The sequence below is a fragment of the Psammomys obesus genome, unplaced genomic scaffold (genome assembly GCF_907164565.1).
Source record: "Psammomys obesus unplaced genomic scaffold, mPsaObe1.curated_primary_1811, whole genome shotgun sequence".
Taxonomy (NCBI): Eukaryota; Metazoa; Chordata; class Mammalia; order Rodentia; family Muridae; genus Psammomys; species Psammomys obesus.
In genome coordinates, this window is record NW_026585504.1 from 69,344,109 (window position 1) to 69,357,975 (window position 13,867).

The 13,867-nt window shown below is 46.2% G+C and overlaps 1 protein-coding gene across 2 annotated transcripts in view; it reads right to left on the minus strand.

Annotated features, from left to right (window-relative positions):
- Rassf5 (Ras association domain family member 5) overlaps positions 1-13,867 on the minus strand; it is a 60,220-nt gene that overhangs the window by 13,692 nt on the left and 32,661 nt on the right. The window contains exon 1 of one of the 2 annotated variants that reach the window (XM_055602559.1): positions 6,146-6,420. The exons of the other annotated variant lie outside the window; for it this stretch is intronic. Within the exon in view, the coding sequence (XP_055458534.1) occupies positions 6,146-6,265 (120 nt within the window). The 5' untranslated portion in view covers positions 6,266-6,420. Of the gene's footprint in view, positions 1-6,145; positions 6,421-13,867 lie in introns of those variants that run through there. 2 annotated transcript variants of the gene reach the window in all.

A 13,867-nucleotide genomic window follows, 5' to 3' on the forward strand; every position in this document is an offset into this window, starting at 1 on the left:
GATTGCATGTTATGCCACAGATTGGCCTTTGCTTCCAATTCTGCTGATACCAGAAAGTCAATCTCATGGAGGCTTATGACATGCAGTTTGTACATTTGTTGTGTAGAGTAATGGAGACTACGTGCCTTGAAGTGCCTCACTTGTAAGTACAGTGACAGTTTGACAGACCTCAGCTAGTCTGTGGCCACAGAGACAGCTGCAGCAGTAGTTACAGCCTGGCAAGACAAAGAATGCTGGATCAGTGGGGACTGACCCAGTGTGGGAGATCTCTTTCCATTAACCTGGACCCCTGGCAGGCTACATTATGATTTTCAAAAGTTTTAAGTACTTGGTCACAGGTCCTATCTGCCATAAAAATCTGTCAAAAGTTATAATTTATGATCTTTTCAACATAACAAATATGTTAATATCCTTTGTTAAAACAGCCTGGGCTAGGGAAATGGCTTAATCAGTGAAGTACCTGCTGTGCAAGCACAAGGACCTGAGTTTGGATCCCCAACCCCCAGGGGAAGGCCAGGCTGGGTGACACGTGTGAGACTGCAGCACCTGCAGAGACAGGTGACCCTTGGATCTCTCAGTGGCCACCCGTGCCCTGTCAGCCTGACCACCACACACACACACACACACACACACTCGCATGTGTTCTTATACATACATGTACACACACCACACCAAACAGCCTGGGCAATATGAGACCCCATTGCAAAGTAAACAATAAATAAGAGTCCACTGCAGGTGTCTGATAAGGGATAGTATACAGATAAAGAACTCTAGTAACTCTATAAAGACATGAACAATCTGGCCAGAAATGGAAAAGGCCTGAATAGGCATTTCTTCAGGAAAACATAAATGTTCGATAAGTTCAGGAAAAGATGCTCGTTATCACTATGTGCATCTTTTAGTTAGGGAAAACACTGAAATCACAACAAAACTCCACTTAATCCCCACTTGACTGTTTGGGATAGACATTGTTGGACATGGAGTGCATCCAGTAGTAAATGGCCGTCTTTGTTTGCTTGTGTTGCTGTAACAAAGCACTGACCAAAACAGCTTGGGGAGGAAAGAGTTTATTTTGGCTTATAGGTTACAGTCCATCATTGGGGGAATGAGGCAGGCACCCAAGGCAGAGGCTGAAGCTGAAACCACAGAGGAACATAGCTCACTGGGTTGTTCCTAGGCTCACGTTCAGCTGCCTTTCTTATGCAGCCCAGGCCCACCTGCCTAAAGATGGCACCACAGTGGACAACATCAATTAGCAATGAAAAAAAAAATGCCCCACAGCCGTGTCTACAGGCTAATCTGAAGGAGGCAATTCCCCAGCTGGGGGTCCCTCTTGCCAGGTGTGTCAGGTTGACAAGCAAGATCAGCAATCTCACTGGTCAGTGTAAACTGTGAACATTTTGTGGTGCTAGTATGCCGATTCCTCAAGAGATTAACCTAGAATTACCAAGGATTTAGCAACTCTAATTCTGGATACACATCCCCAAACTGGAAGCAGGGATCTACAACATTGGAAGAGACCACCCGGCCGTGCACTGATGGGAGAATGGATCTGCACACTGCTACACACTATAATGCAATACCTTTAGCCTTAAGGGGGAAGTTCTGGCAGTGCTGTTTGATGGGTAAACCTCAAAACAGTGTGCTAAGTGGACTAAGATGGACTTAGAAACACAACCTGGTACAGCCCAGTCATTCTCAGCCCCTGGAGTAATTAAACAGTAAAGAGTTTCAGTTTGGGAAAAATGAAAAAAGTTCTGGAGATCGGGGCTGCAGAGCCAGCAGCAAAGCACCTACTTATGTCCAAGGTACTGGGTTCAAACTCCAGTGCCCCTCAAGTTCTAGAGCTGGCTGTGCTGATGGTTGAAGCACAGGGTATCGTATGTCTTGCTTCAGAACTGGATGTGCACTTGATAACCCCTGACATGCTACGCATATGTCACTGTTGAACCACAGGTGTAACTTTCTGGTAGAGTACCTAGTAAGCACTCTACCCTGCCAGGCCCTGGGCTTGCTGTCTCAAAATATGGCTACCAGAGCAAGGCCTGTACGATTACAACACCAAGTGCCAACATGAATGGGGGAAATCTTTCAAGACCCATCTTCTACATGAAGGTAATTAGTGGCTGTTGAGAGAAGGAAAAACTGTCTTCTCCAGGCACAAGCTCCCATAAGGGAGCCAATCCCAAGTGGTCAGTCCTAAACAAATACACACATGAACAACACTAAATGGACTCCGCAGGCTGTATTTATATATACGTGTCATGAATTTGAAAGGGAATGGGAATCACAGCAGGCATTGAAGGAGGGGACAAGGAAGGATAAAAATTGTGTAAATACAGTACTCATGTATGAAATTAAAAAAAAAAAAACACTATCAGACCTGGCTGACAAGAACTTCTCATGTTTTATATCCTGAGTACCCCTGACTGCTACCAGTTAGTTCTCTGTAAAGGGAAATAAACTTATTTGTACTCAGTGACTAAAACCTAGGGGTCATTTTTCACAAGAGTTAATCCATCCTTATTCCACAAGATAAAAGAAGATGTAGCAATTCAAGTCAGCTAGCAGGTAGTCTATACCTGCCTTGGAAACCACACCACCGCCTTGGCCTGAAGGGCACAATCTCACAGGTCTGGCATCTTCTCAGGGCAAAGCACAGCTGGCACAGGCAGGAGGGGACAGCAAATTGAAGGTATGGAGCACACACCACATTCCTAAACACCAGTACTAAGAATTACTTGTGTTTGGTGCTGGTGTAAGTCTCTGGGATAGTGCATTGGAGCAGCTGAGTGGTCCGTCTGAGATCCCTGTCTTATTTTTTATTGCTCCAAGTTTAGAGCTAGCTTATTTTTAGCGTTTTCTTGAATGCCAAGGTGGTCAGGGGCAGATACTGTGCCTGAGGCCTAGGAGTGCTGTTCATGGCAGGAAGATGGATTTCCCTGACTGGTCTCAAGGTTGCCTGCTGTTTCGAGGAGTACCACAGGCCCTGTTGCAGGCAAGGAGCAATCGAAGAAATGGGGGATGGAACCAGCAGTTGTATAGTACGCTGTAACCTGCTTCATTCTGCTATTTTCCGTGAACAAAAAAAAAGAATTCAAGGCTTTCAGGGCAGTCCAAAGAAAGCCCAGTGAGGGAGTGCTGGGGAGCAGACTGTGCTCAGATATAATCCTAATCATAAAAAGAGTCCACCTCTGCCCTCCACATCCACAGAGGAAAAAAACAAAATAAAACGAGCAGAGTTTTTCAGCAAGTAAAGTCTTTCTATTTTAGGATAAACATTAAAAATACATTTTAGACAATAGATTACAGTGACTTCCTGCCACTGTACATACAGTCAAGGTCCCCTGGGTTAGGGTGCCTTGAAGGGGTGGCAAGGGCCATCCAATGCCTTATCTAGCCTGTGGCTGTTTAGGTCTGTCCAGAGAAGACAAAGCATGAGTCTGCCTGCTCACCCACTAAGCAGGAAGAGTGCTTGAAAAGGAGTCTGAAATGCTCAGTTCAAGCCACATCTCACCAGATAGACGCTGGTGAAGTCTGCCTGCCTTTCTTCCCTCATTCTCTCCATCTGCCAAGTGCAGCACTTGGGCATTATTCAAGAAGAGGCTCTGTGTCTCTTCAAAACACCCTCCTTGAAGCCCTGCTGAGGTCCCAGAGTCCTGAGGTCCTAGGTCTGTTGAACATGTAGACATTCCAGCATCTGAGCTGGGGGTACCTTACAAACATTGCAAAGTGCCTTAATTCTCAGGCTGGATCTCCTTCAACCCATCAGAAGTCCCATTTTAATACATATAACCCAGGAAACACAAACTATGCTCAGTCAAGGGGGAGATATCCAAAGAGTACCACTTGAGCATCCTGAATCTGACTAGTGTGACTCAAAAGATCTCCAGCCTGATTCAAATGTAGCACATTGCCCCAGGAAGCTGCCATCTCTGCAGAGGAAACAGCAGGTGGCTGTCTCTAGGCTCCTCCTTTGTATAAAGAGGGAGAGTCTCTCAGTTGTCCCCTTTCCACCAAAGAGGCTGGAGAGAGGCCTGTGGGACAACTCCCAGGGATGACACCACACAGCAGTGGGGCTTTCCTGAAGTACTGTCCCACCAGGCAGACTGAGCAGCTCACACAGGTTGTCCTGACAGGGTATTTATAGAAGATTCTTGGCCTTTCCTCGAGGGGACCCCAGCCTCCAAGTGACAAGGAAACACACACACACACACACCCTTCCCTTTGAGACAAGAAAAAAAATTCTCTTAGGAGCTCAAATGCAATTTCTTTCTGAGCAGGAGAGAAAGGTTGTTGTCACAGCAGGGTTGGGGTATGGCAGTTGATTCTGAAATCCCTTCCAGAATGACTCCAAGAGAAAAGCTAGAGCTGGGATATTTAGTAAAAACAGTAACAACAACAAAACAGAACAAAATAAAACACCACAGAAAAGAAGAAAAATAAGGTTTAGAGGAAGCATTCATAGCTGTAAGTCAACCCCACACACCTCTTTAGAGACAGCGGGGCCACTTTAGAACTTCCCAGCCTTACCCCATCCCTGGGTGAGCTAGGTGCCAAAGAAAAAGCTGTCTGTCCCTGACCACAGTTCTGAATGTTCAGGGATAAATTGGGTCATGCCACCTCCCCTTCCTTCCTTGGAGTAGTTACCCCTTACTGCCCTGTCTGGCATCTTGTTTTCCAGAAAATAAGTTTCTTAAAGGGGATGCTTATTTTATTATGAGTACAGACACTGGCAAAATGGTAAAGAAACAAGCAAAGACCTAAGATGTGTAACGGATTCAAGATACAAAGTTAAGGAGAGCCTCTTCTGGGAAAATGCTACAAAGGGTTGGGGAGAATGGAAAGAGAAAGCCATTCCCCTTCATAGGCCCATCTCGCTTATTTTCTTATAAGGCTATTTCCATTTCTCCCTAACAATACCAGAAACAATTGCCTTTTTCAGTGGCCAAGTCAAAAGATGCTCTTGTACTGCTCCCTTTCTCACTCTAGTTATGCAAAATTTTCACCCTCTGGGACCAGCCTGGTAATGAGAAGCAAGCCAGTAGCTAAACTTTGTTTTAAAAACAGGAACCATTTCTTCCCAGGCAGCAACAAAACTTGCTACAGCAATAAAACATCAGTTGCATATCAGAATGACCTAGAAAACTTTTCAAGCTCCCTGTGCCACATCAATATTTTCTATGGCTCCTCACAATTCTGCTTGTAGTTACAATTGTGAACCATGCTCTAGACTGTGAAAGGGTTCACAATGAAGTAAGAACCCTCAAGAGAGGGTGGGACAGTTCCCCTCTGCAGTGATGTTTTTCTGTCCGAGGCCTATGTAGCCATAGAAGGACTACTGTCTCCCTGTCCCCCAAAAACAAACAAACAAACAAACAAACAAACAAACAAACGTTTGGCTCCATGGGTCTTAGTTGCTTCCTTCAAAGGTAAAATCGCAAGCCGGCTTTATGTTTGGGGGGTCCCATCTCATCAAGGGAAGGCTGAGAACTTTTGCCCAAAGTCAGAACTTTTGGCCCTACCAACACATATGGCAGCGAGTGACGCTCTGTGGACACCCAGGAGGGAATGGCCAGACAACCAGCCTGGATGGATATCCAAAGACCAGTTTAAGAAACACCACAGCCCCTTTAGATTGCCCAAGTCTACTTAGGAGCTAAAACGATAGTATGACGACAGCCTAGGCAAGAAGGCTGTTTCTCAAAACACCCTGGACTTCTGCAAAGCTGCTAAACTAGGTTTAAAAAAAATGGTTTCTAGCCACATACAACACGGAAGTATCGACTTGTATCTACTGAGGGTCTGGGTGTCATCTCTTTCCCATCTACAAGCGGTAAACTCAATTTGGGAGGGGAACAAAGACAGAGAAGGGGTCCAGTTACTCATTCAAACACAGGTGAGCATGTAGCCTTTCATGAACCAGTGAGGTCCCCAACTCCTAGAGAGCCATTCTGAAAGGTCTAAGCGCAGGAAATACCAAAAGGAGGTTTGATCAGAATAGTGCAGACCCCCCCCCCCCGAAGCCACTCTGCTAGCACATGGCTCTGCTGCTGGAGGGAGGATGTCACAGTTTGCCCGCATAGACCATGGAGCTTATTTCCTCCCTTGAAGGCACTTGTAAGCTTGTAATTGTCAGGTTTACCTTTGAAGGCTGTTTGCTCTGTACATTCCTGAAAAAGGTGGTCTTAGCAGTAAAGAAGCAGTCTTCCAGTTCTTCGTCTAGGCTGCAGTACCCACTACTCATACTGTTGTCCACAGTCATTGGCCCCCCCCGAGTCTGAGCTCATCAGACTTAAGGGTTGGGGCTGTGCGAGGGGCCCTTCCGGTTCCGTGCTCAGGTACTGGTGCTAGTGGGCGATGGCCAGGCAGGCAAGCCTGCGCTTCCTTCACTGGGACTCCGGGCACCTGCACATCCTGAGGCCCAGGTCCACTCACCTCGCTCTTTAGTGTCTCATCTGCAGTCCTCAGCTTGGTGCCCGCCTGCTGGCTCCCCGCCCCGTGTGCTGACAAGCCACCCCTACACCTCCCTCCCAGCTCCTTTCCTGTACTGCTTTGTGCAGCAATAAAGCCACTTCCTCTTGCAAGGTTCCCCAAAACCTTGCTGGCTGTCATTCACCCCACCCCCAGCTGAGTGCCAAGGATCCCTGGTGGGGATGCCAGGATAGGGACTGACCAGGATGGACTTGAGAGGGACAATTCTCCCTGCTCTTTCCTCTTCCTTCTGGAAGCAGCCTCTTTTACTTGCTATGGCGACAGCTTTGGCGTAAAGGTGTATGCCTCCACTGCTCCTTCTTTCCCATCCCTTTACTCATCCTCCTACCCCACTATCCTTTCCCCTTTCCAGGAGCTGGGCCAGTGGTTAGAGAAGTAACTGGAGAAAAATCATTGTCTGCCCTGCCTGGAGAAGAAGTAATATTTTAACTTGAAAAGGCCAGAGGAAACCGCAAGGTCTAATAAGCACTTGCAAGTCCCAAGTGAAGTGATGCAGGGTGGAGCAGACCCAGCCTCCCATCTGTAGAACTCCACCCTCAAAGGGATGGCAGACAGCACCAGGTTATTTACACATTTTCCTGGCCTTCTGGTGAAGGAGGAGGCTCTTTGCCAGATATTCCTATACTTGATTCATCAGTGACTAGGCAGGCTAGAAGGAACACTTTTTTATTTGGGATTGGATCCTTCCAGACCATAGTGGTCTGTCAGCAATTTCGGCTGCTATTATCTGAACAACTGGTGATGGTGTGCAGTCTGCCATTAATTTTAAATATTAAATAGAGACCATTAATTCCATTTCATGGACAAGGAAGCCAAGGTTCAGAGTCATGCATAGCTCAGGGTCAGACCAGATCTGTGACTCTAGGGTCTATTTGCTCTGAGTCACTGATGTTCCATCCATCAGCTTGAATGAGACTATTTGGTGGGCATTCTGCCATCTTTAAATGCAGAGGAGCCCGGAGCTGTAGGGAGCAAGAGCGTAACCATTGAAATTGATGCTCTGAAGAGTGCTGGCCATGCTTACAGAATCTGATGGCCTCTGGACCCCAGGGATGGCCTGGAGAGGGGTTGAGGAAGCCATCAGGATCCTAGTCTCTGTGGCTGTTCTTACAGCTCTGAAATAATCCAGTGTGTGGGAAGCTCAGGCCAGCAGAGGGTTAGACCCCTGCACCTCAGACATGAGGCTGCAGACTCCACTTTAGCAGTGGGTACTTTGTGAAGAACCTTCCTCCTCTTAGCCCAGTCTGTAGGTGCTCAGGGCTTTGAAGCTGTAGCCTAGCTAGGTTCCATCCTCCCATAGAGAAGCCAGTAGATAACAGTACCCTGGGCTGGTGCCATCAACTCAGAACCTTCAATGCTACTAGCAGCCTCTCCCTAGAAGGAAGATAAGTAAAGGCTAGGAAGTGGGGTAGGGTGAGGGCACTAAGAGAACTTGCTAGGAGTCAGGGCTGATCTCCCTGGCATGGACTGAAGGTAAGGTTTCGCTCTCCCCACAGCAATCTTCATGAGGCTGGGAGATTTTTCCCCATAGACAGTAGTTCAAGCCAAGGAAGCTAGTCTCCGCTTCCATGTCTGACATTGGTAGGAAGACTGCTCAGAAGGCTCTTGGTGACCCACAGGCCATCCATAGCATCCTATCTTCTTTGTACAGCTAGAAAACCCCTCATAATTTTTTTAAGCCAACCTCCAGGTTCAATGGAGTGAGCTAACACTCAGGAAACACAGGCCTCAGATCCTCTGTGACCACGGACCCCTCCGTGGGTCACCCACAGAGCTCTGCAATGCCACTGCGGTGGTACAACGTTCAAAATGTGTGAGCTCAAACACAGCTAATAATAACTTTTTCAAATACCAGGTTCAAGCCTCCCAGGAACCAGTACAAGTCCCTTCTTGTGCACAGAACATGGGATGCCAGAGATGAGGGGGAAAGCTCCGTCTGTCAGGGACAGTGTCTTTTTGTAGAGTTGTTCCATGCCACTCCACACACTGTGAAAGCTGATGCTGGATAGGCCGTCATTAGCGCCTTTGATACCTATACTTCACTTAGGGCACTCTATAATCTTGAGACTGGGTATTATGTCTATTTTACAGGTGAAAAAAAATGGAATTAACTTGTTCCATCATGGCTTATTACTTTCAAAACCAGTCCCCTGACTCCTAGTTACACTGTTGTTCTTATCTACCCTTCCCCTCTGCCAGGCTTGGAAGGAGGCCAGGAGTAAGAAGTCAGCAAAGGAAAGATTGCAGACATGGTCCCAGGGGATGAAAAGAAATCTGCATAGATCATACCCAATAGAGAGAGTTGAGCAGCTTCCACAGGGAGAAATCCTGACTGAGGCCTTCGAGTCTGAAAGGGAAGAAGCCTGGCTGTCCTGAGCATATAATTGGAACCATGATAGTGAATAATTAACAGTACTGTCATCAATTGGTCCTGGGAACAGAGGGGACATGGAGGAGCTTGGGCGGCAGAATTAAACTTCTAAGGGGTAAACCACGATGTATGGGAACTGCCTGATCTTGCCCATTGGGGCTAGGAACAGCCCAGGACCTGGAGTGTGCTGTGCAGAGCCCTAACCGCACCGTGCAGGTTGTGAAAGCCTCAGCGAAGTGATGGATGGCGCACCTCTCTGACTCAGTATCGGATGAAGAAAGACATGCTGTTAAGTTTTCCTCCCTTCTTGCATGTAATCCCAACAGGAGGCCAGAGCCCTTGTCAGCTCCATCCTGGGGTTCTGCATGTTCTAGAAAGGCAATGACACTGGGAGGCAGGAACTGGTGCGTTTGCCTGCCTGTGTTTGCACACCACCTACATGCCTGGTGCCCTTTTGAGTCCAGAGGAGGGTGTTGGATTCTTTGTAACTCAAGTTTCAGATGCTTGTTAGCTGCCGTTGAGGTGCCAGGAATCTTACCCCATCCCTCTGGAAGAGCCAGTGCTCTTAACCTCTGAGCCATCTCTCCAGCCTCAGGAACTGGTGTTTTTGCCCTAGCCTCAACTCTACTTGATAAAGTAGCTTGAACAACTGGGGACCTCAAATTTTTGTCCAGTTGAGGGGTATCAGGGCTAAAGATCTCTTTAAGACCCACCATTGCCAACAGGAGCTGGAAGCTGGGATAATGTGCTATCCCACCCCAAGCACACATTTTAAAATAAACACTTGCTAATATTTAATCCCCCCAACAAGCACATGAAGAAACTCTGTTATCATCTGCTTTACAGAGAGGAGGAGAATCAGGCAGTTTAGTAACTTGCCATTTGGTCACATAGGCCAGTTAATAGTGGAGATGAATTGGTCCTTGGGAGTTTGATTCCAGACTCTGTCCTCAAATTCTACATTCTGTCCTGTCCAGCTGAATCAGTGAGCTCCAGGTTTAGTGAGAGTTCTTGTCTCAAAAAGTTAAGGAAGCAAATGACCAAGGAAGATATATCTGATGCCCTTCCCAGACCACCCATGGACACGCACACACACGTATGAGGGTTCTACACATGCAGGCCTATGATACCGTCCCCAACACGCAGAAATAAGGTGAGTAGTATTCTTGAGGAGCGGCCCTTGAGGCTGTCTTCTGGCCACCACACACATACACACACAGATGTATGTATCAAACACAGCCCTTCCTCTGTTCGCTGCTTCCTGTCCCCCAGTGATGACCACATGTCCCACACTTTCCTCAGAAGCATGCTTTCCCAAATGTCCTATTTAGGTCACATCATAAGACCACTATCTTCCATCCCTGGGGTGGCATTTCTGAGCATGACATGGCTGTGTAAAGCAGAGAGCTCAGATTTTCCACAGATGACTTCCTGCCTTACAAGATAAGCATCTGTATACCATTTAGGTTAGACTCATAGGAGATTCACTTTCTCAGAGATGCTAGCCCACACACTTCTCTTACTCTACTGCCAGGCTAACAGCTCTCACAGAGTCTGGATGCATATAAACGCTGAGTGGAGTTGAATTAACTCAGGTTCTCAGGAACTGTCCTGTTTTGAAAGTACCCAGCTCTGCCACAGCAGGAATGAGCCAACATTCATGCCAATGTCCACAAACCACAGGTGGTGAGTCAAGTCACCTCCATTTTCATGGTGGACAGGGGATGGCAGAAGATGCCATCTAGATCAGCTTATTACTTGGTCACTACTTCATTCAGCTGCTTTAGTCAGGTTATAGGACTATGGACACTAACTTGCTCCAAGATGAATTGCTTCCCTGCACATCAGAATGAACTTGGAAGGAACATTAAGGATTGGGCACCAGGTGGAGATGCTGGATCTTCCACCTTTTCTTCCCCCTGTGTTCATGTGTGCATGACAATGTATGTTGTGTGCGTGTGCATGCCACAGTGTATGTGTAGAGGTTGACCGAGGGTGTCCATCCTCACCTCACAGTCTCTTTGAGAAAGGGTCTCTCTGATGTCCACTGCTGCATATGCTGCTAGTCTGCCAACTTCTGCAGATTCTGCACCTCACCACAGGCATGCAGGATTGCACAACCATGTCCATCTTTCTGTGGCCTCCATGAATTTAAACCTAGATCCTCATGCTCGTGCAACAGGCACTTGACCTACTAGGTTATCTCCCAGCACGATAAGCTGGGATTTAAAGCAAGACTACAAGGGGCCAAGCTATTTTCAAGTGTCCAGAGTATGTACCAGGACAAAGCTCAAAAATATTTATGAAAATATCATATTTAGCATAGAGGCATAGCACTACAAAAATATCCGCACCCACAAAGCAAAATCTGAAATGTCTTGCATCCAATAAGCAATAATTAGAAATGTAAATAAGCAGGGAGATAGTATCCTTAATAAGGATAAAATACAATCGCTTGAACCCAATCTGTAACTTAGGTGCTAGAATTAGTCAAAAACACTAAAAACCACTATTCATAAACTTAAGTAGAGACATGAAATATAAATCCCAAATTTAACTTCTAGCAATGAAATTTACAATAATTTGGACGAGAAGGATACTGAATGGAATTCATGGGAGTTAGACATTGTTGAGGGAAAGATCAGTGAACTTGAAGACAGGGCAGCAGTAACCACCCCAAGGAAACAGACAACAAATGAACTCCAAGAAGACTGAAAATGTAAGCTGCAGGACAAATACAAAAAGTCGAATGATATATAAGTAACTGGAGTCCTCCAGGGAAAAGCAGTCAAAAGTGCACAAAACCGTGAAGAAATAATGCATGCAATTTCTCCAATTTTGGTGAAGATACAAACCCACACAGCAAAGAAAGTGAATGAACCTCAGGCAAAAGAAACATACAGCCACAAAGGGCACATTATATCATATTATTCAAAAGTTACAATAAAGAGCTAGACAGGCCATGGTGTCACATGCCTTTAGTTCAAGCCCAGCCTGGTCTACAGAGAGAGAGAGTTCCAAAACAGCCAGGGTCACACAGAGAAACCCTGTCTCAAAAACAGTTAAACAAGAGAGAACCATACACATAGCATGGGAAGAAGAACGTGTCATATACAGATGACCCTGGACACAGAACAGAAGATTTACAGGTAAAAAATCACAAAAAAAGAAAATAGTGGCATGAGGTCACTAAAGCAATGAAAGAAAAAGCCTTTTAGTTTAGAATTTTCAACTCAAAAACAAAGATGAAATAAGGATTTTCAGACATGGGAAGCTGAAGGAACGCATCCACACACACAGCATGCAAACTAGGTATGTGACAAGCTGCGCCATCAAAGCTGTGTCAGCACAGACCAGGGCTATACAAACTGACAAATCCCTTTTCTCAAAACACATCCCTCTTGCTAAATAATACATGGCTGTAGAAAGACACAAGTAGTGTTGAGGAGATGGCTCAGTGAGTAAAAACACTTGCCCAGCAAGCATGAGGGACTTTGAGTCTGAACCCCCAGCATGAACATAAAAAGCCAGGCATGGTCATGCATGCCTGTACCCCCAGCATTAAAGGGTGGAGACTGGTGGATCCCGAGATTTCCCTGGCCAGCCAACCCAGCATACACGGCCAGCTTCAGGTAGAGAGTGCGAGAGGAAGCTAGCTAACACCCCACTCTGGCTTCCATATGTATGCATGGGTGTGGACCCAGACATTCAAGCCCATGTACACACACAAACACCTTATACACGTGTGCACAAAAAGTAGATAGCTAAAATAAAATAAAGGAAAAAATACTAAGCTTATAGTAACTCAAAGAAAGTGTAAGACTGGGAATATTAGCTCAGTGGTAAAGTACTTGCCTGCTCTGTGTGAGGCCCTAAGTTCAAGTTCTAGCACCTCAAAAAGGAAAAAAAAAAAAGAAAGAAAGAGGTTCAGTAACAATGTAATATCAGAAAAATTTTGAGTCACAGAATGTTATCAGGGTCACAGTGATAAGTGGTCACTTATAAGAACATAACAATCCTAAAAATGTACGCACCCAACAATGGGGCTTCAAAACACAGGGTATAGACAAGTAAGGTGCCGCAGTTGGTGATCCCAGGACTCAGGAGGCTGAGCAGAGTACTAAGAGTTCCGGGTCACTGGGACTCTGTTTCGAGACCCTGTCTCAGAAACAAATCAAGGGCTGCAGATGTAGCTCAGGGATAGAGCCCTTGCCTCGTGTACTGAAGGCCTAGGCCCATGCCCATCACTGCAAAACAACAGGGAAAGTTTTATACCTATAAACTGTCTTAAATATAAAACAGTTGAATGAGCAAATCCACCAGGAATCTTTGTGACAGAGCCAGGGACTTAAGCAGGACAATCATTCCTTAAGCTTGGAAGAGGGCTGTTGTATAAAAAAAGAATCTAAAAAAATAACCCCTCAAACAAAAATAAATAAATAAACAAACAACAACAACACCCCCCAAAACAAAACAAAAAACCCTTTTGTCCTTTCAGACTTTTTTCCTTCATCCTCTCTGGTTCCCCCGTGTGGCGGTTCTGGGTTCAACACAGACAGTGGCACCTCCTCTTAGGACAGGCCTGGAAAGGTAAGACCTAAAAGGGAGAACTGTGCTGGGGGAGGGAGTGTAAGGTCAGAAGCCAGCTGCTGCAGGGCCTTACTGAGGAATGACAGTGGGGAGTTGCATGTCTGTCAGCGTTAGGGGTGGGAATGTAGGCAGAAAGGAGACAGAGGCCTGCTAGATGGAAAGGCCGTCAGCCAGGTTGATCCACTCTGGAGATTTGAAAGTCATTTGTCTGTTGGGTGAAAGGGAATAGGGTCACCTGCACACAGGCACAATGCCTTAGGGCTCTATGGCTAATCAAATAAAAGTGGGTGTTTTCAGAGACTTAGCTCAGCTGGTATTTATGCGCCCAACAATGGAGTGTGTGCCACATATACATGAGGACCTGAGCTGTGGGTTTGATCGTGGATCTACTGCTTGGGGTCTCTCTGTACC